General features: G+C 39.0%; 3 protein-coding genes and 1 long non-coding RNA gene across 4 annotated transcripts; 2 read left to right on the forward strand and 2 right to left on the reverse strand.

The window, feature by feature from the left end:
- LOC148703021 (uncharacterized) lies at positions 1 to 846 on the forward strand. Its single transcript, XR_015967553.1, has 3 exons — positions 1 to 421; positions 503 to 641; positions 722 to 846. It is a non-coding gene; the product is annotated as an uncharacterized LOC148703021 (long non-coding RNA).
- An 88-nt stretch (positions 847 to 934) lies between these two features.
- Positions 935 to 7,168, reverse strand: LOC103713775 (homeobox-leucine zipper protein ROC8-like). Its single transcript, XM_008800802.3, has 10 exons — positions 6,269 to 7,168; positions 6,015 to 6,130; positions 5,696 to 5,886; positions 3,110 to 3,571; positions 2,925 to 3,026; positions 2,626 to 2,829; positions 2,350 to 2,530; positions 1,951 to 2,228; positions 1,592 to 1,681; positions 935 to 1,312 (listed from the first exon to the last, which is right to left on the reverse strand). Exons 1-10 carry the CDS (start codon positions 6,361 to 6,363, stop codon positions 935 to 937), a joined length of 2,097 nt encoding a protein of 698 aa, XP_008799024.3. The 5' UTR covers positions 6,364 to 7,168.
- A 6,894-nt stretch (positions 7,169 to 14,062) lies between these two features.
- On the forward strand, positions 14,063 to 14,944 carry LOC103713783 (zinc-finger homeodomain protein 11-like). Its single transcript, XM_026806476.4, has one exon. It carries the CDS (start codon positions 14,117 to 14,119, stop codon positions 14,693 to 14,695), a length of 579 nt encoding a protein of 192 aa, XP_026662277.2. The 5' UTR covers positions 14,063 to 14,116; the 3' UTR covers positions 14,696 to 14,944.
- Positions 14,945 to 18,418: 3,474 nt separating this feature from the next.
- Positions 18,419 to 22,931, reverse strand: LOC103713153 (cytochrome c oxidase assembly protein CtaG / Cox11 family). The gene is made up of 6 exons (XM_008799980.5): positions 22,440 to 22,931; positions 22,188 to 22,240; positions 19,991 to 20,063; positions 19,803 to 19,907; positions 18,957 to 19,037; positions 18,419 to 18,856 (listed from the first exon to the last, which is right to left on the reverse strand). Exons 1-6 carry the CDS (start codon positions 22,821 to 22,823, stop codon positions 18,749 to 18,751), a joined length of 804 nt encoding a protein of 267 aa, XP_008798202.2. The 5' UTR covers positions 22,824 to 22,931; the 3' UTR covers positions 18,419 to 18,748.

The following is a 22,931-nucleotide window of genomic DNA, read 5'->3' on the forward strand; positions in this document are numbered from 1 at the left end:
ATATAATGATAGTCAACCATCTTGGTGGAGGACTTACACTGCAACCCTGTTTCCTCCAATTATAATTTTATCCTCTTCCACCCTCACAACTCATAAAAAAGGTGGAAGGGGAATTTTATTTTTATGATAGAATCCAAAATATCATGAAATTCTTCTTTTTTTCAGTGGAGAAAAATCTCGAATTTCAATATGCATTACATGCATGTTATTGAATCCAGATATTCTCTGCAGTTATTCCTACAACCAAACATCAAAGCCCTCCCATTCTGCTGAATAAGCCTGTTCCTCAAACAGTACAAGGGATATCTTTTCAGAAATTTATTCCATAACCAAATACTGCCTTAGGGAACAATACTAAACTCCATGTTCCCTATTACCACAGCTCAAGTTAAATAGCCAGAGAAATGCAAATAACACCAAGGTAATAAAAAAAGATTGTCATCTTATCATTTAATCTCTTTTCAAAAGTAAATGCTCATGAGAAATGTTCATCGACAAACAGAAGTCAATTCCCGAACCACTACCCCTTGCTGCATGAAAGAAGTTTGGAATGGCAGTAAAAGGAAGAAGTGAAGCAGACCAAGTGGAGAACCAGAAGACCAAGCAATAGTCATGACAGCACGGAATGAGTAGCAGCAATGGTGCGTTCTTGACTCCTTTGTTTAAATACTTATTAATAAAAGCCTGACTGATTACTGTTAAAAACTTTTTTGTATTGCAGCTGGCAGCAGCAGCAGCATTATTTGAAACTCAGGTTCTAGCTTTGGTTGGAAGCATTCAAGGCCAACCAACAGAAAGAAAAGCAAAAAGAATGAGCCACATAAATACCTTCTTGAATGCCCACTTCAAGGAGCATCCAAGCCCATCAGAAATGCTGAAGTTAAGGAGGATGGTGGTGGGTGGAAGTGAAGAAGGATTGTATTCTTTTCAACTATCAGATACTGGGACAGTTCAAGGCAAGCTTTATTTGCTGCACTGTGGTGTTGATTAATTGAGTGACCGTTGTCACCGTTCCGATATCCAGTTTGGCAGAGGGCGAGCTGCTTACAAGGAGTTGAAATAAGACAGTGACCAGTGAGCCTGAGGCACCTCCCATAGGATTTGAACTGGTAGAGGCCCCTCCCCCAGTGGGTTGTCCATCGGGCAATATGGCGAAGCCTGATGGCAGAAGTGGTATGCTTGATGGGTCTTCGCCACTCATCACCATATTGAGGGATGGTAGATCGACGGAAGCATAGGCTATGAGTGAGCCAGATGCATCGATGCAGCTCTCTTGGAGTATCAACATGTTGCTCGGGCTAGAATTGAGAGCCTGCATCATTCACCATTGTAAAGAAGATAATATCAATACCTTCCTGACTCAGCGCACTTCCATTTCGAACCAGCTCAAATTTGTGCTTTGGATGCTTAAGATAAAATTAATGGTGGGATTTATCAAAAATAATATATGATAGGTATAAAATGAATAATAAGATTAGTACTTACGTAGGTAGTATCTGGCTTCATGCATTATTATTTATATAACGGAGAACCAAATCGAAAAATCTAAGATTTGAGGACAAAGAGGGTAAAAAACATTCAAGTAGCTTACCCGAAGCAGAGAAATGCCGTTCCCTTGATGTGAACCATTTGTAATACGTGCAACCTCCTGCACCGAATTGCCATTGGAGAGAACATCCCACTAAAAAGTATTCGTACAAACAAGGATTTAGAATTTCTTCTTCTTCTTAAATTTTGGTAAGAGAAATGGTGGAAGAACCACCAGCCATTTCAGAAAAATGATGGGAGAATTGCCTCTCCCAATACTTGAACCTAGGTCCTCCTCCAAATGGAGGGGTGCGACCCCTGGGCTGCTGCCCACTTTACACAATTTTAGAAGTACAAAATTTTTGCACTTGAGAAATACTGTAAATACTATGACCAAGATATCTTAAGAAGGTAAGCACAAACCTCAGCTCGAGTTTTTTCATCTTTGATGAAGCTGAAGACCCTCTCTGATGGCAGAGGTAACCATATAGAGGTTGTTGCACTAAGGATGAGGCCATTTGGGTGGTCAGAAGGACCTGGACTTCTGTAAACAGTGAGACGGATGCCAACATCAGTTAATCCTGAGGGATTGGTCCATTTGTGTCCATGCTTGTTGGACGCAGTAACACAGGCACAGAAATTGTTCACCATTCTCTGGGCAAGCTTCATCATGCTCCTTTTTCCATCAGGCCCAGGAATCACTGGTTACCGTAGTTGAAGTCACAGTCAAACATCAGTTCCACAAACTCACCAAAGTTTCTTATATAATACTTCAAGTAGTTAATGCATCACTTTACATAAAAAGAAAAGTTAATGCATTACCTCCTCCAATGTTCCCACTTGAAATCCCAGTCACCATTAAGCATGCAAACCTCTCACACATCCTCTGTAGGGTGGAGAGCCAACGCTGTGCTCCAAATGCCAATCCACTATCTACTAAATTCCTATAAAGTTGATGGGTCTCGTTCTTCACATCAATCTCCATGTGTTCAACCCAAGTAACCTATGCCACCATTAACCAATGACATCCTAATCAGTAAAGGTAGACTTAAAATGTATTAACTAAGATATCTTCATGCATATGACACTATGAATCACCTTAGAGCAGCCATTGGGCATGTCCTCAATCAAGCAGCCAGAAGGAAGCCTCCACGATTGAGAGACCAGCTGATTCTCTCTAGGGTAGTCCACCGAAACGTCAACAATTGCCCACAGACCCTGCTGAATTTGATGGCAGTAGCGCAGGAAGCAGAATTCACGGGTAGGAATGACAGGCGAAAGAACCTGTAGTTCCTCGTACATCTGCATTGAATTTGAATTAAACAAAACAGAGAGAGAGCAAAAGAGAGAGAGGTTCAAGAGAATCACAACGAGAAGGAAATGAGATGTGTAATTACCAGCACCAATGTTCCACTCTTACTGCCTGCAATTCCAGTCGCAAGTACTTCAATGTTCTTTGCCTTAGAAACAATAGTAGGAAATAGCTCCGCCCACTCGCTCTACAGCCATATCAACTCCAATTCACTCCCAAACATGAATCAGTGAAAGGGTATTGATCAAACAATTACGGAATAAAACTCACCGCATCAGCGAACATATCGACCAATAGTGTGGAATTCATAAGCACCACGCCGGAATCCCTTGAGGCCTCAGAATGGAAATCTGGGTACTTGCACTGCTGGCCAGGCCTTGGGAAGATCCTCTCATAGGTTTCCAGGTGAAGTACCTCCCTCCCATCATGCCCAACCTTCAACCAGAGGGGTTCATCAGTCTTCACTAACCTGATCAATTCTTCCATTGCCCTGGTCGCCAAATCCAGCAGAATAGTTTTCTCGATCTCTGAAACTGCTGCAGGAAAAAGAAATGGAATGACAGTAGATGAACTTCCAGAGAGGAGATGAAGATCAAGGGAGGAGCTAGGCCCATGATTACTGTAGCCCCCCATTGACAGATGTGGTGGAGACATTGAGATTGGCTGGTCCGAATGAAGTTGGCTAATCGGCCTTCCTAGATACTTAGATGCAAAGCTCGAGACACGATCAAGCTGCAAGATGTCACCACAGGGTAATGGGAAGAACAAAATTTGATCAAACTAACGTAACAATGTTGATTTTTTCCTCAACTTGATCGAGTGAAAAGAACATCAGAAACATGTTAGCGATAAACAGATTGTATGCAAAAGTGACAATTTGACACCCTAATCTTGAAGCTAAAACCGCTGCTACAAAAACAAATTCCTTGAATCTACATTTAGATGTAATCTTCAACAACCAGTAATGCTACCATGGTAATATAAAGAATGAAGCAAACAAACATCAAATAAGATTAGCCTAGGCAGGAACAATCTCCGGTTCATATGGAGTTATAACAGTATTAAGTATTAACACTAGCATGACCAGACCAAAAATAAAATAAAATAAAAGAGGGTACATTTGCTTACTCTTACTATAAAGTTTTTGCTTTTAATCCATTATCATATTTAACCGGTGATTGCTGCACACTCTCATTTTGAAAAATGAAATTGCCACTATAACAACTACTTCCTTGAGCCTATATCTAGATTAAAGAAAGCCGAACAGAGCTGAACCGGCTGGTTTAACCCGAACCGAGACCAGGTCAGCTCGGCATTAAAAAACGGTTCTGACTTTTAGAAGGGTGGAACCTAATTGGCTATTGCCGGAACCAGGCAGAATCGGACCAAACCAGATGGTTCCGTCCGGTTCGACTTAGTTCGAACCGGTACCGATCCATACCGAACACCGACCGATATGGGTCTCGGTACCGATTCGGCGAACTTTGATTTAAATAAAAATCTTAAATATATGAATAAGCCATCAGCACCAAGAAATTAAGCAAACACTAGTTTTTAAAGTTGAAATTGCGCTAATGACAATTACTTCCTTGATTCTACATTTAGATACAATCATCCAAACTTGATCAAGAAGTAATATTTTTTTCTAAGGGAGCACGCAACAGCACTAATATCGGGAAATGAAGTGAAGAAATATTATCAACTAAACCAGCAGCATTAAAAATAGCATAACCAGAAAGCTTAGCCATCAAAGACTACTTTCTATATAGTTTTTACTTTTAATCCATCATTGATTTTAATCTTGACCACTTTGCAAAGACGACATTGATGCTAATAACAACTATTCACCAAATTCCATACCTTGAGATCTGCTCATGCAGCAATGGCATTAATATCAGGAAATGAAGAGAAAAATATTAAATTGAATTAACCAAACCAGAACAACCTCTCCCTTCTGCTCATATGGAGCTACAGGATTATAAGATATGGCATGAGTGGACAAAAATATTGAATCAAAAGAGGACATAAATGCCTAAACTCAAAAGACAAATATTATAAATCTCCACTATAATTGATTGTCGTTTTATAAAAGAAAAATATACTAATTTAAAGAACCTAATGTTGAAGATAGGAATTGTTGATATAACGGCTACTTCCTTTCACCTATACTAGGTATAATCCTACAGTAACGATCAAACTTCGATGACAGTAATACAGGGGAATGAATTGAAGATATAATTAATCAAATTAACCGAAGCTAATAACAATTGGTTGTTCTGTCCAAGAGCTATAACAATAACTAAAAATGTAAATTGACCAGAGATGCATATTGGAATAGAAAAAGGATAAGCAGTCCTGTCTTCAAATACATTCATTGCAACGTATAAATTTCAATCTATCATCATATTTCAAATCTGTGAATGCTTCAAACATGTTTTGAAAATTATCTGTAACAACAACTGCTTCTCCGAACCCTAACACCCAATTAAGCTGCAACAACATCAAGATAGGGTTATGAAAATCTCTAATTGGATTAATCGATCATGACTATAACAAACACATTTTACCTATCTAAATGGAGCTATGGATATTGGCTGATTACGCAAATAGATTGCATTGAGGGAAGGCATGCATGAGTCTTGATAGATTACTACATTTTTTTCCAAAATCTTGCGTTTCCTTCTTCTCAATAGCAAAATCTAGAATCATCTACAGACTAATTTTAAAGTTAGCTGCAATGAGATTTTCTAACAAAAGGAAATGAATTTAAATGCCACCTTAGATACTACCAGTACCATCACCTCTACATGCAGATGGAATGCAGAAAAGGAAGTGACGCCGGAGCCGCAACTTTACCTCTTCCTTCAATCGGACGTTCTCCATCCAAAGCTTCTGCTCATTGAGAGAAGAGTCTCCATCGGTCGGTGGCCCGCCGCAGGATGGGCAGATGGCGTTCTTGAGAGCCTCCTTCATCGCAATGTTCTCACAACGAACCTTGTCGTTCTCGGCACGGAGAGTGGAGTTATCGGCCCTCTCGTGCTGTGCCTGCAGGCCACTCAGATCGATCAGACATGCCAAAAGGTGCCTCCTTTCCGGCACCACCGGCTTCAAAATCCAATCTTTTAATCAAAAGCACAAAGAACACAGCAAAAACAAGGGGAAGAGGTGCTTTCCTTCATCTGAGTCCTCTTGTTCTGGAACCAGAACTTGATCTGCCGTGGCTCCAGGCCCAAATCCCGGCTCAGCTGCATCCTCTGCTTCTCATCCGGGTGCGGGAACATGTTAAACATCCTAAAACAACCCAAAAAACACGACCGTCTCTTCTCAGATTCCACCACCAAACCCCCTCCCCGCCCTAAAACCCCGAAAGAAAACCACACGGAGAGAGGGAGAGAGAGAGAGAGAGAGAGAGAGAAGAACAGAGCATACGCTTCCAGCGCTTGAATCTGTTTTGGCGTGTGCCGTTGGCATCGTCTCTTCCTTCGCTGCTGCTCGGGCGCCTCTGGCTCGTCCCCGGAATCCATTCCCTCGGCCTCGTCTGCCTCGAAAAATCGGTCCTTTTCCTAGAAGTGCACCCCACTGCGGTCCAAAAACACTCCAGAGGGCGTCCTCGAGGACCCATCCAGCCTTATATACATGGGCGAATCCGGTGTCAAGGCAGTGGCGCTGCCGCCCCGCGAGAGGCTCGTGGCAGTGACACCACTCGCGTTGGGGAGCTTTGTCGTTATCGACCCTATTCCTCCCTCCTTCCCCTGTCTCGCTGGGAGCTTATCTACGTCCGGGCTCTGGGCGAGGCCAAATTTGGCAACCGGCAATGCTGGCACCGGAAATATCGGCAGCAATCCGTGTGGATTCCCCCGGACCATCCCCCGTATTAATGCTCGAGGTCCGTATTAAAAGCTCCCACCTTTCCTCTCCTTTTGCTCTCTCTTGACTCTTGAGCCTTCAAAGCCTTCCTACTTTCCAGAAATAGAGAGAGAGGGAGGAACAAAGGACAAGATTCAAAGCCGGCGTTTTGAATTCTTAGACTCTTCTCCTATCTCTCTGGTGATCTTCGTTTCTCCATTTCTCTGGTGGGCTTCGGCTTCTTCGGCTTCGGTTTTGGTCTTCTTTTTTCAACCACGCTCTCTCTCTATCTCTCTCTCTGTGCTCTCTCTTCGCTGCCAGGGCAAGCTACAGCTTTGAGAATTTAAGAAAGACGGCAGAGACTCTCTCTCCCTACTTGTCACCTGGTTACCGGCCGTTATGACGCAACGATAACAATAAGTATTATAAAAATAGATTATATATATGTAAAGCTACTAAAAATAGATTAAATCTTTATTGATTGATGGAATGAGGGGATGAACTTTGTTGGAATTTTATCTTAATTATCTAATTAAATATAGTATTAACTTTGTTACGTAGTCATAATTTTATTATTGAAAGAGAATTGGTGCAGCCCTTCCATCATAAACTGATATATTGAATGCATGTAATCAATGACAAATATCAATAACTGATAACGTGATAGTTTTATAAAATTAGGTTAAATTTTTAGTGATAATCATGGTGTATTATTAAATGTTATTGACTAACTAGTTTATAAAAATATAGTTATCATTATGTAGTCGAGTTTATTTTGTCATGGCATTGATCGTACTGGGAGATGAAATATGAGTATTGTTATATCAAAGTTCTTGTATAAGCAATGCTACAAAGCCCAAACGTGGTACCCAAAAATGTTCTATGACGCATGGTGACCAATCTCCTCATGATATGCAGTAATGAAATTCTCTTTGGTACTAGGGTGGACCCTAAAGCATTCTTCATCTTATAATAATCACCATTATAAGAAGTGGCATTTATGCTTTGACTATTTACTATAAGAACTATTAATTGAAACACTTCAATTATTTTTTAAAAAATAGATGAGTCTGTATTTAAACAACGACCATATGACTTATTGATTTCGACCCTTGTATGGCTCCTTTCAAAGATATACTTTGCAATATGCTAAGTTATTCCATGACTATGGTCAATTGGTCTTCATTCTTAATTGAATTGCATGAAATGCCTGATGAGTGCTGATACCATAAATAGTGATATACAAGTCCTCAAGAGATATATTGCTTAAAATAAAATATCGGTATTCAAATCTTGTTTTAATTCCTTGATGTAATATTTGCTACTCCTTACTTTTAACTTTTCCCTCTATCCTTTGTATATATTTCTCTTTTAATATTTCATTGGTATAGAGAGCTTGCTCTCACCTCCCACTTCTTTCAAAAAAAAAGAAACATTGATATTCAATGCTAGAATAATAATGATAATTACAAACATATATCAAAAGATATATATAAACTAAGATTAAATCAAAAGACATTATTAGTTATTATGTCCAACGGTGAGCATCGATCATGCATCATGTAGAGATTTGCGTTCAAATTCATATGGTGGTAGATTTAAAATATAAGAGGCATCTCACTCCTATACCTAAGCCAGTGCTACAACAACTTATGCTCTTATTAGGTCGCCTTCGATTTTAAATGCCTCTGATGATTAACTGTTGATCAGCAAAGATTCTTTTTTCAACTGAGAAGGCCATCACCAAACTGAAAGTGATGTCTTTATATATGTCTGTTTTCTTATATTCTATTGTCCTTAATGAACAGCTCGAAAGCTGGATGTAATGTTTTGCTTATCTTCGTCTATAAATAGTTCCTGATTTACAATAATATATAATTTTATTCTCATTTTTGTACTTCCTAATTTGACGTAGCAACACGAGTGAACTAGAAAATGGTTGGAAATAGTTTTAAAGGTGCTAACGGTATTACGTCCGTACGAGGGTCGAACAAGCACGCCCTTTAAGGCCGTTTGGACCAGGGTTTGGGGATGGTTTATTTGTATTCCCATTATGCCCTCGCTCTTTTTTTATTTTCCGATCATGACCGTGGTTTGATGCATCAAACGGCTAATAGTCCCCACGTGGGCCCGAAAAGATGCGCACGAGGTGGACGTACACGCGTCATCGCGAAATCCGCGGATGGGATCCAAAAGGTTGGAAGCGGAATGGAGGGCGAGGGATCTGGACGATGCGGACGGCGCATGACGCATTTGGAGAAAAAAAAAAGGGGAAATTACTAACAGATGAAAAGAATAATATTAAAGTTCAGAGGGAAAATACCCATTATGTTAAGATTGCCGTTTTATAATTTTATAATACATAGTTCACTATTAACCTAAAATAACAGTGTCTTTAAGTTTATGTTCTTATAATAGTTGTCGAATGGTATTTAGGTTTCGCTACCATGCGTGCAGGCTGTGAACAAAAATAAATTTTAAGATTTCTCTCTGTTACGAGCTTTCGATGGCCGCTGGTTATAGCACATGAGGAATGCAAGTATGCGTGGTAAATATCATGATTGGCACGTATTGCTGCTAGGAACCGATATGTCCAAGGCGTCGAGCAAGTGAAGTATTGGTGTGGGAGAACTCGACTTCGGCTGTTTAGATCATGCTGGATTTAGAGATAATGCGGGCGGCAGCTTTCGAGATGCTGGTTCACGACTGCGCTCCGATCTAAAACAGTACAAACGAGGAAGTCTTCTTACCAGAGTATGTCCAGCAAAAAATTCTCTGATACGTAAGTTAGAATGATACTCAAAGATCAAGAATAAATTCTATGTAATTTCTCAAAAAATCCAAGCACTTACCTGTAAGATTCTCCAGAGAGTTGATTGTATAGATAAAGGTGAGAGCCTATTGCTATGTAATTCAGACATGTGAATCGGCCAGAATTGGTAGGGCTTCGCACATTTCGAATATGGGGCGTGGCATTTTGCACAAGGACCACACTTCGTCTTTTAGGTCGATGTGATTTCGTAGATCGTCTGGAATCTCGACTATCATGTTGCTAGCTATAAAAGAGTTTAGAAATTTGAATCCGTCGGTGCGTTTTCGGACGTGCTAAGTAGCTGGCCCTAACTGGTAGTACACTGGTTTTGTGACGAGCTTTGGTTGAACGGCCTCGTATGAGCTATGGTCGATTGCGATGCACGTCAACCCCCTTCCTTCGTCCTCTCCCAATGGTTTAGTTCCATCTCCCTTGCACCATGCTGGATTGGACAAGGTCCTAAGCCGCTTTCTTCCATAACCTTGAACACCATGAAGAGATGGGAAACATTGGCGACGAAGGAGGTTCAGGAAGCGATCAAGGTCAGTACTAGTGGGGTGTTTGAGGTATCCATGCATGATACCTAACTGGAATTAGAGGATCTCAGTTGCTTTCTTCCATGAACTCGACCTTTGTAAAGATCAACACATTCTGAATCGACGATGGGAAGGAGATGATGGCAGCGAAGGAGGCTTGAAAGGCAGTCAAGGCCAACAACGGGATATTCTGGGTTCTAGGCGAGAAGGTGATGGAATTCGGAATTGTATTGGAGATGGGAGGGATGGCATCGAGGAGACGGGGTTCACGAGATGATGAAGAGTTTTTAGGATTTTATAAACAAAAAAGAAAAATGGCAACCACCAGCCCACCAGTTGCCTATTATTTTACTCTAATATGATGCATTTGAAGTGTTATATAGAAGACGAAGGAATTAATGGGATCGATGAGGGTTTTCGGGATAACGAAGAATTAGTATTTTAATTGAATACTAACCTGCAAATCACCGGCCATGATTTATTCAATTATTCTTGAATTATATACAAATTCTATGATTTATTGACAAATTGTCCTTTATTGAGTTCATTTTTAAAATTTATTATTTTTAACTTTTATTATCTATTTCTTGAGTTTTTGATTTTTTTTTTTAAAAAATTGAATCACTGCATCTAGCTGAATTGATGGTGAAATCTGGACCTGTGATATTCTGTGCTTCCCAGCCAAAATCCTCTCATTTTTTTTGTCACTTTCCTTAGAATTAATTCCTCTTCTGAGAAAGGACACCGTAAGAATGTAAGTGCTCCGGTGGACCGGGCACCAGGTATATATGAGGCCAAGGGGAGCACCAATTACAATAATAACGATGCATATACTTTGTGTTTTCACCAAATAAGAAGCCCTTTACAGTGAGGTATTGCCCATTAGATCGGGTATCATTCAAATCTGATATTTCTGTAGACCAGCCAACAAGCAGCCATGTCCTAAGCAAAAACAACAAAGGAATGTGATGTTTCTTGAAAGACATCAGAGCAGGGTCAGTATCGTAAGCTTATAGGAGGGATGGCCAGCAAGGAAAAGTGCAAACAGATTTCTTTTGTGCAATTTCACCACTTTCTGTGGCCTGTCTCAATTTCCCTATGCTGAATTATTGGATAAGCCATTACACCACCCCATAATAGCTCTCACGCATTGCTTCTAGAATCTGAGTTGAGGTCGGTCACCATCCGAGTTGTGCTGAGGTCAGTCGACGCTAAGAAATGACGAGGTCGGCCGAAACCAACAAAGGAGACAGGAGATCAACCTACAAATTAAGAAGTCTACTTGTCGGAAGGTTTCTGGCGAGAGACTCTCTAATGCTTAAGTTAGTAGAGATCTAGAGATACAATGAGCATAGAGGAATGCTCTCAAAAAATGGGAGCTTCAAAATACTTACTTGAAGATCCCTCAATCATTCTTATATATAGGATGAGAGCAGTGTTCGTTATCTAATTTATTGGGAAGTGTCATAACCACATTATAATGGCTAATCGTGCATTAACAGTACAATAATGGCTTTTCACAATTGACGTGCGGCTCCTACATGTGCCTCAACTGCAACCAGCCCCTTCAATGTCCGAGACTTGGTCTTCTAAGATCAGCAAAATAGAGCTCTTCATGTTAAAGAAAGGCTAGTATAGCAGAAAGTGTTGGCATGAAAATCTTTGTAAAATTGCTTAGAACTTTTAAGCAATGAATGCTCCTACTTCTTATCTGGATGAAGATTTTTTCCTCCACTGCTTCGTCTTACAAGCATCAACATTTTCTATTCTAATTATCAGACACTTAGTTTGGAGCCATTTAGCTTCTTTTTCTCACGTCTATTCATCTCCTCTCTTAACAATGTAACGCATCTTTACCCCTCATGTATGTTGTAAATATGATTAATCTTTAATAAAGTCGGATGGCTCCTTTTGCCTCCCTTTACATTAAAAAACAATTAATGTATGGCGAGACCATAATTATAACTCATCCGATAACCTTTTACATTACTTTTGGACAAAATCAATTAAAAAATTGCATCAGTCAATACCAAGTTCATTCATTCTGGTTAAGGTCGAGAACAATGAGGTCGAAATAAGTCGAGGTCAAGATGACCAACATGTTTCCGATCAGTTGTCACTGAAAAAAGAAATGGATATCCCAATTTCCCCACACGACAAACTAGAGAAGGTCCCCAGAATTTCAACTAAGCTAGAGAGAGAGAGAGAGAGAGAGAGAGAGAGAGAGAGGGGAGGGGGGTTCCAGTCCTTGAACCATGAGCGTGGGCTTTAGCACATCCTCCAACAACATAACCACCCTAGTCGTTAGAACATTTACTGAAATGCCAAGAAACTTGAGCACGAAGAGTTCGTCGGCTACATCTGGTATTTTTATTTAATACGACCAATTTTGGTTTTCTCATCAATGATGCAAAAGTAACTTTCCAATATTGGTAGTTGTACTTAGGCTGGCATGAGATCACCAAAAGTTATGCTGAATCTGTTGAAAGTTTAGAAGAGTTAGGGAACATACATGTCAACATATTCAGATCACCTAATTAAGAATGGCTATCAGATGAAAATAATTTTAATATAATCATCAAGTAAATGTATGCCCTGTAGTACTATTAAAAATTCTTAGAAAACAAGACTAGAAAAAGAATTAAATTGATTTAAATGAAGGTTGATGAAATGCAGTTGAGTATTTAGAATATTTGTTTAGCTATTAATAAGAAAAAATGTCGAGTAAATAAAGTTGTGTGGGGCGGAACTATAGCAACTATAGCTCTTGTTGTTGAACATCACAAATTGTTCTCAAATTATTGCATTTGGATGTACTATCTTAGTCCTTGATAATGTTGTAATATGTTGAACTAATTGTTTGAATGTAAAGCAACATATAATTTTAGCCTTACAAATAAAATAGTACACCAAAGAAGTAACAATCATGACTCTTGGAATTGTGCGTGAATAGTTGAATTACATATAATCAAATATCTATTTTACTACATGGACTCTGGAGAGAAAATTTTTTCTACACTATATTTCTATACTGGTGTATATCAAGTGCCTTGCTATATTGCTTTCGAATAATATATTGAAAAGATACGAAAATATATCGGAGGAGATTGAATAAATCATTGATAGCAATATTTTGTTAACTTAGATGGATATTTCACCAAAGAAGGAAGCTATGACTACCGAGACCGTTGCTTTCTCTCATTCATTCTCTCATGTAATCCAATTGACCAGTCATCCCTTTAGCTGTTGGACTCCATTCTTTGTCCGTAGGAGAGAGAAAGAAAAAAAAATTTCAATAAAGAAATGCTATGATTCTTAGTGTTATTTATGTATATTTATAATGCAAATTTCTCATCATCTTTTTGCGTTTCTCACTAGTTTCAAACATCGTTTCCAATAATCGTTTCTCAAAGTGGTAATTATGATTTCTATCTCCTTCTAAAGCTACCTATTTATTATAGCATTATATGAAGATAAGATATGGTGTCAGTTTCGAACTTTCTAGGTTTAGCTGGTTTTCAAAACCGGCATCGACGTCTACAGTTTTCATATCGTGCGAATCTCGAAGATATCCTTTACAGTTTCACCTCTACTTTTATCCCGGGTGACGATATGCTCGAAGATATTTGATTTCGTAACGTTCGCGTATTCAGAAAAATCCATTCAAACAGTTCAATTGCTATGAGCCAACGTTGGTGCACCCAATATATCCTCCGAGACGTGGCAAGAATGTGCGTCAGCACCATAAATAAGTTTATCTCGACATCATCCCTGAGAAAGTTAATCTTGCAGATTTCCAAATCAGCCCTTCAGTGCATCGATATCATCGCCTTCTTAGGATACATGGAAAAACCCTTAATCTTGGCTAAAAAATGACTCAATCAAACCCTAATTAACCCACCCACAAATCCCAGTGGCACTACTGCAAATAACCTGAAAATACATGACCACAATTGTCACCAAATTCAGTATAAGTAGCCCCCCCTTCCCTACGTGATAAGAGCATGAACAACCCGGGGGGGTGGGGGGGAAGAGGAAGAGAGAGCGTGTAAGAGAGGGGAAGAGAGATTCCCATTGTGAGAGATGGAACCAGCAAGAACGAGGGAGACCTACAGAGAGTGCATGAGGAACCATGCCGCTCGGCTGGGGACCTACGCTTGCGACGGGTGCTGCGAGTACAGCCCCGACACCCTGCGCCCTAACGCGCTGTTCTGCACTGCTTGCGGGTGTCACCGTAACTTCCACCGCAAGGTGACGCTGAACAGCGCGGCCGCCGCCGCCGGCGGCATCAACGTCCGGCCGGTGGGGATGGCTGCGGATGTCCTTCGGGCAAGGCGACGCCAGAGGAGCAAGTTTACGGCCGAGCAAAAGGCTCGGATGGGGGCCTTCGCAGCCCGGATCGGCTGGAAGGTCCGGAAGCAAGAGGTCGGCGGCGAAGACGAGGTGTCGAGGTTCTGCAAGGACATTGGGATCACCCGCCAGGTCTTTAAGATCTGGATTCACAACCACAAGTGTAGTGCTGCTGCGACCACCTCCACGAGCATTAACGCCGCTGCTGCACCTGCGCCTGATGGCAACGGAGAGGGAGATATTGTAGCGTGCGTGGTGAGAGAACGGGAGGAGGAGGTCAAGGGGAGTGCCTCCATGGAGGAGGAAAAGTAAGGAGGGAGGGTCTTGTCCCTTTAGTTGTCTTTGTTGCATGCGTCCATATATAGTCTCTGTCGTTGCTGTCACCTTTTACCGTTCGTTCTACTTTCTTTCCTTTTATATAGCATGTTACTGTAGTCGTCTTCTTCCCCTCTCTTAGAGAGAGAGGAGGGGAGAAGAGGGAGTCGTCTATCTGCATGCATTGCATCTGGTCCGTTCATCTTGTAATATAAATAACATGTGAAAGACTAGTTTTATGTTTAATGTTGTGGCCTTGTGGATGCTCTTGTTGCAAAGGCTTCTAATAGCTTATCGCATGCTCCCTTTCCTTTTAACTTCTGCTGTGATTGAGAGCTCTGTCATTCCATTTGATGTGGGCTCTGCTGGATTCTAAGAGCTAAGCAATTAAGATGAAGTCTTTGCCACAATTTGGATTTCGATGGAAAACAGATGAAAAATGTGGATCCATGCGGTGAATTTGGGTCCTCTATGCGCTTAGGCTTGATCAACCGGCCGATGGAAACGGATCAAAAATGACGCATTTCTCCATGGGGCCAAAAAGCCGCAGAACCAAGGCGACAGCATTATGCTTTCTTTTTTTTCTTTTCTTTCTTTTTTTTCTTCTTCTTCTTCTGTTCTTTTTTTTTTCTTTGCTAAGATGAGTGAACCATATCTGAGGAGTACAGATGTATCCAATAAAACCAAAAAAAAAATAACACTTTTTCACTTTGCTCAATTGGTGCCATGCGCGTTATGTTCGATTGTTGCCACGTGCATTAGGGTCGCTATTGATGTGTGAGATGTGTTGCGCGTTATTCTGGACGTAGATGGGAGTTGCAAGCCAGCTTTCGTTGAGATACGTGTCATGCATCGATGGCACATCTAATTTACGTGGCACGGTTCGGCCAAAGGTGGCAGTAACAAAGCTAGATGTAATTAATTAACCTCACCATTTTGTGTTAGAAGGCGTCAATTTTCGTTGCGCCGGGCTCTCTGTCATGTCCAACCACAGCTTAACTGGTCCCACCTTGTTCTCATGCGTGATGACGAACGTATTTGGCTTAGTCACTTTATTTGTTAACCGAATGCTGAATTATTTATTCCTAGAAAGTAACCAATTATGAATCCAGTCATGTAATGAACAAGAATTTTTTTTGTTTGTTTGTTTTTCTCCTAAGTTGGCCTATAAACTAGGAGCGGCCTAATCTATTTGAAGCCTAAAGCTATTTTGTCTTTAATGTCTTCTCTGTATTGGGCGCGGCCTAAGGCGAACTCACACGAAAACCTTTTTTTTCTTTCCATTTTGTCTTTGAGATCTTGTTTGGGCTAGGACCTTAGGCGACCGCCTCAATCGCCTAAGGATTGGGCCGACCCTACTTTAAAACTCTTCTCATTTCTTAATTTTCTTTCTTGATTGTTGTTTTTTTCTTTGGCATTGATTACTTCATTTGCCAACTTTAAAATGGCCTTGAATTGAAGACGAACCAATAATAATGTTGGTAAGTGTGTTGAGCAAATGAGTTAAATTTTGTGACTGTAGATGGCTTTGGTTAATTGATCAATTGAGCAGAGCAAGCTTTGTGATCAAATAATTAGTTTTGTATTGAATCAAACCTTACGTCGACAAATATACCACAAAATAATGTGGCCTCGGTACGAAGATGAAGTCAAGCCAAGTAAAGTTGAAAATGCGCTATTTTCAACTTTATTTGGTATGACCTATGTACTAGATGAATCACATGATCAGTCAAGTTAGATAAATAGTTAGAAAAGTGTAGGTCGCTCAAAATTTTTAATCTATTTGGTAATATTTTTATATACATTAGTAATTATTAATTAATTAAAGGTGTATTACAAATAATTATTAATATAGGGAGTTGCATAATATCTTTTACCTACTCTTGTGAAAAATAATCTTTAATACTTATAGGTTATTAGAAAACAATACATTTAATAAAAATTGATTATATATTATATTTTTACTTGAAATTTTTTGATAAATTAAATATATTATTTTCTACTTGATTTAATCCAATTCATTTAATGAACAAGTTACACGAGTCAAGTTAGTTTAACAATAAGATAAGTACAGGTTAGATAGAAATCGACTATCACGACTACAAGCAACACACAATAACTAGGTAATATGGTTTAAGACGTAACTATTAAACTTGCATGCAGACCAATTTAACCAAAAATTTGAATCATTGATCCAACTTAATTTGTATTAAAATTATATTAAATTAAAACTATTTAAGTACAATATATAATATTATATATTAAAAGTTTTCTATAGTACACACTATTACTTTTCAATTACAGCATGAATAAAAAGAATCATGCATTATCTATTTTTAAAGAACTTTAGAATAAAAAATATATGATTATAGAAATATATTGAAATTATTGATATTTTAAAATATTATAGATAAAAAATATTTTCAAAACATAATAAATATTAAAATAAAGTTATTCATTTTTTATTTTTTTAATCAAAAAGAAAAAGTATTTTTATAAAGATAATTAATTACTCAAATATGAAATACTATAATATATTTAAAATCAATATATTTTATAATGTGAATAGGTTTTATATAAGTATAATAAACTATAACTTTATATAATTAGAAGTGTCATGATGGCTAAGTAATAGGTCACAATTTAAGAGATACAATTCTAATCCGCCTGGTTCATGGCTTGGTTGCTTGCGACTGCATTCAACATGGACAAACAAATATTCTGCCGTGTATAGGCGTTATGGCCATATATCACAGACACCATGATTCGTAGAATACTCTGAATTTCCTGAGATTAGTGGAACTCATTATGGACACACCAATGATTTGAGGGCATTACGTATGAAACTGCAATCTGAGCACCCTTTGTAACTTTGGAGGCTTGAGCCCCAAAAGATTGATGCAAAGAATTTAGATGCAAAGTATTTAGAAGCAAACTTTGGCACCAAATGCAACTTGAACACTAACATCAGTTACCAGTAACTTGTATGATGCCTTGATCCGACAATCTTGATGCCTTTGTCAGATGGTAATATGTATTGGCTCACAAATGAACCAATCATTTGTGTTGTGCTTAGACTAATCATTGGAAAAACTTAGTAGCAAAGATTATATGGATGAGGAATCTGTCAGAGATTTTAAACCATGTGTAAACTTGTTTTGGAATCCAATGAGCTGAGGGGGCCCAAAAATGAGAACTTAGCGATATAAAACAAATGATCACAAAATTCAAATAACTATACTCCCTTCCTTTATCCTCTCGTATCTATTCTTCCAATCAAATACCAAAAGACTTCTATACTGTGAAATAAAAGTTGAATCACTTTTTCTTATTCCCTCCAAATCCATTCTGCAAACGATTTGCAATCTTAAAAAAAGCGTCTACACTCGCTAGTAAGCATTATCCCATCCGCGTCGGCTCTGGATATTTCTATTACCAGAGAAAAAGGAGATATCTGTACTACGACATAATTAAACACACACAAAGGTCTCCGGTTTTTGGAACGGGACAAAGATGCCGTCATGTGCACGTACATTCCTTGCATGAAAATTCCAACATGACAATAACAAGCCTCCAAAATCATCATAGAATCTCTCATTAAAGTTGTAGATACACATATGCACACAAATATATTACACACACACATCCATATATATGCTACCAAAACAAGAATTAAACATCCTGTGAATGCGACCAAATTATCCAAGACAAACAACAGCATGATATTAGCTTTTCTAGCATTATATCTCACTAAAATTTGATTACTCCGACAACCAGTACAAATTTTTTGTCAAGCTATAATAATTTGGCAGTGTTTTCATTATTTGGACCATTCTACCAAACATTGCCAATATCCCTCCAAATCTCTTTCCTAGACCTAAAAAAGCACTGTAAAACCTGTCTGATGAATAGGAAATACAAATGATTATAAAACTAAATAACTAAAAATCCGTAACAAATGACACAATAATTGTGTAAAATTTTACTGAAATACATTCACCAAATTGGGAGCGCAACGCCAAATGCTGGTTATAATCAAAGCCTGTGCCGCTATGAGTGGTCCTCATTAACTTTGAAAAAGGTGTATGACAGGATTAGGTTGTTTACACCAACCATCTTTGGATCTGTCTCAAATTCGGGATCGATATAAAAAAATACCTGCAGACGGCCAATGGATTTGTTAACCAGATGACTAGAGCAAGAAATCATGCATCAGCCCCAGGATCAGAAAGAAATGAGAAAAGCAGGTGCTTCTTACCGGCATGTCAATCTGCTCGCCTGGAAGAAGTCGCTGCTCCTCAAAGCAGAAACACTGTATTTTATTGAAGTAAACAGCAGCCTGCAGAACATCAATTTCATCAAAAACATTGTATATTTGTCCAATACAACTCTTGAGTAAGGTCAATTGACTCATGTTAACATATGTCGAGAGTAAAATTTGCAAAGGTGCAATAACTCTGGAACCCGGACATGCCTTCATGAACAGAGAAAGACAGATAACAATTACACAAACAATTAAAAGGAGACTCTAGTCCATTTAATCTCCTTGACAAATAGTAAAGCAACTTGGCCAGCTAGTTGGAAGAAATTCTGCAAAACTGAGTCGTTGAGCTTCTTAGTGGAAATAAAGGTTGCATCTATTTCAAGGAGAGGCAAATCTAGTGGCGGACAAGCTTACCAATTGGGTTAGAATCCAGACGAGAACAAAGAATTGGGAACCATGTTATCCTAGCATGTGCATGTGTGCAGAGAGAGAGAAAGAGAGAGAGAGTCACTTGACAGCACCCTATTAAGTTTATTAAGAAAAAATTGCATGTCGATGGTACTGGAATTGGTCCACTGGAAGTCAGGAGAGTTGCAAAAGAAGCAGGTTATGCCTGTAAATTACTGCCTTAACAAAGTTTACAAAAGAAGTTAGCAGTAGCAAATGCACTGAACGTATAATACGATTTATCAGCACTTCCACACAGCTCTAGCAATGATTACTGACTTGTGCTCATTTTTACGGCTTAGAAAAATTTCGTAATTTAAATAAATTAAAAAATCAAAAAGAAGTTAACATCACATTTAAGTTGTAGATAATTATAGATCTAGAGCTCCATACCTTCATCGGTGTCACATTATATGTAGAAACACCAGTTATTGGAGTTGAGCTGCGATTTTCTGCAGTGTAAAATGCAAGTGCACTTTCACCTGGTTTAACCCTTACCTACAAATACCAAGAATATGACAATGAGAATACAAGTACAACGAGACATATTTTTTTGATTCAAAATCCCTAGTAAAAGCAACCTCTCTTTGTGTAGGAGTGAATTTCCATGGCATCCCATCAGCAACATCTGCATTGAATTGAACAACAATCTCCCTGCAAATATGAAAGTAGGATTTCAATCAAAATATCTATGCAATTTGTCCCTTAATAATCCAGGCTTACAATGGAGAAAAATATGGATTTCTCCATAGCGCTCAGCAACACAAAGATATCTTCTAAAGTAAAAATATGTCACTCCTTGGGAGTAAAGCACCTGTTTCTCCATTGATAAAAAGTCCATGGGCAGGACTTTCGGATAGATATTCAATCCTGCGATTGAACTGTGACTGATGTTTCTACCTATTGAATTGTGATCGGTGTTTCTAACTATTTCTTAGTAATTGGGAAATAACAGAATCTAGCAGTGTAAAGTCAAAACTCAAGTTGATGCATGATGAAATTGCATGTAAAAATACTGCATAAATGACTTCTCTAGCAAAAAAGTAGATGGACAGCTACTCACAGAGAGAGAGAGAGAGAGAGAGAGAGAGAGAGGGAGGGAGGGAGGGAGGGAGTGCGTTAAATAAGCAAATGATTGCTAAACTATCCATAAAGTTATTAAACAAGAAAAAAAGTCCTTGCAGTCAATATATTTTGAGCAAATATTGCTGTTATGAACTACCGTATTTACCTTTGGAATTGTATAACCACTTCTAATGTGTCCCTTAAAATATCTTATGTTGAACATGCCCTGGTGTTTCCTTAATTATTATGTTTGATCATTGAAAAACAATCATAATAATAATGATACCCTCCACCCCCTACCCCTCTTTCTACAAAAATATGACATACTTCTTTTGGAGTCCCCTGATTTTTCTTTTCTTCTGAGTCTAAACTAAGCTTTATCGTACGCTTCATGCAATAGAGACAAATGGCTCTTGAAAAAGTTTATCTTTTTATTTGTATTTCTGGATACATCTCTGGATGAATTTTTTAATATATATATATATATATATAAATATTGCTTGTAGTTAGTCCAGGTGAGAAGTGTAAAGTCATGTGTATCTAGGGAAGTGAATTGCTTGTTGATCAGGAATCTTGAGTCAAACTGTGTTGAAATATCCTAACATCATCCTATATAGACTAAGAGCCCCGCCTAGAATTAAGAAACATTACATTATTTATGTTTTTCTAGATTTGGTTTTTTGGATTCTCTAGATAGGGGACTACGTAGAGTCATGAACTTCATAATAATTTTAAAACAAATAGATTTAACAAATAGATTTTGTGTTTCATGATGGATCCCCAAACCAAAATTTGCTTTGCATCTATGAGGCATCCTTAGGTGAAACTATGAGCATGTCAATCTGTTGCTCCATGAGCTATATACCTTAATTGACACTTGCATGCTTAGATCCTTTGCACCACTTGTTAAATGAACAAAGGAGAAGGTGAAGAGAGATCTTAGCTCTAATACATTTGATGCAGCCCAATTATGTATAATTATGAAGAGAGAAGGTCATAAGTCGAACAATACAAGAGATGATGGTAAGGACATTCACATATATAAAATTAAAATAAAATTTTTAAATGTTCCCATAAAAACACTGCAACATCTTCTAAGCAGGCATCAAAACCTATAATAGTAACCTAATGACACCTAAAACATTGATGACTTTGTAACTACAACATGGTATAACTTACCATTTTTTTTTGGTAACAATATAACTAACCAATTCAACCAAACAGATTTGGCTCACTATCAAAATAAGCTCAATTTGCTTCCCCATCATAATCTTAACCTTTTGGCTCTAGATTTCTGGCTAGAGCAACATTGGGCAAAAAAAGAGTAGGCTATATCTTTAAGGCCAGTCTGCAAGTATGAAGACCTATGTTACTACTTACCGCACAATATAAGTTCATCCGGCTGTCGGCAAGCGAACAAGGTTTTCTAAGACTTGAAATGTTAGGCAGAGCAAAAAGAAGAAAGGTTTAACCTAGGGAAACACATTCATTAATAAATCACACTCATAAGTGAAAGTACCAAACCAAAATACAACACCTAAATGCTCATACATCATTTCATTGTCACAATTGTAAAATCATATTGCGTGTCAAAGAAATGATTTTAAAGAGTATGAAATAAATAATGGTTATCAGATTGAAACACCGTCATGGGGAAAAATAATAATTTAAATAACAATGAGAAACTCAAACCAAATGAAAAGCCATTATTACCTTGAAGCGGTGGTCCCTTCGCGAGCGTGCCGGGCGATTTTCTCCTCCACACTCTGCAGAGACTCATTCCTTGTCACAAGCCATGAACCCATTCATTATTGCCAACCAAATTCCAAAACTAATAGCATGATATTTCTCAAAAAATAAAAATAAAAGCAATTTTGAACCCAAAATTGACAATCTCAATCTCAATAATCTGCCCCAATCGAAACCAATTCGAAGAGAAACGCGCAACAGATGAAAATAAATTACCTCTCGGCGCTGAACGGTGCCGCCGTAACCAGTGGCCTGGCAGAAACGGCGGTAGAGCGGGACGGCAGCGTAGGAGGCGCCCACCATGGCGGCGACCACGGCGAGGAGGTACATGAGTATGTTCCGCGAGCTCCGCTCCCGGGCGGCTGCGGCGGCTGTGCCGCCGCCGCCGGAGACGCACCGGAACTGGCCGCCGACGTGGAAGAAGAAGCCGGGAGGGATTGGAGGGGACCGGAATCGATCCGTGGGGGGAGGGAACGGAGGCGTGCGGGGAAGGAAGCGTGAGCCGGAGCGGCGTTGAAGCCCAGAGCCGAGAACGAAGGATCGGGAGGCGAAAGAACGCCGGACAAGGGAGAAAGGAGGAGATCTCGGGAATGGGGGCATTTCGGGGTTCGGAAGAAATTAGAAGACTCTTTCTAGGGTTTCGATTTGCCTGAGGTTATCGCTGTTCTTCCTCTTGTGGAAGCCCTGTCAACGCAAGAGGGTGCCCAT

This window comes from Phoenix dactylifera, chromosome 7 (assembly GCF_051530095.1).
Source record: "Phoenix dactylifera cultivar Ajwa chromosome 7, Ajwa_hap1_PhDact_Kaust_v1.1, whole genome shotgun sequence".
In the NCBI taxonomy this organism is placed as follows: domain Eukaryota; kingdom Viridiplantae; phylum Streptophyta; class Magnoliopsida; order Arecales; family Arecaceae; genus Phoenix; species Phoenix dactylifera.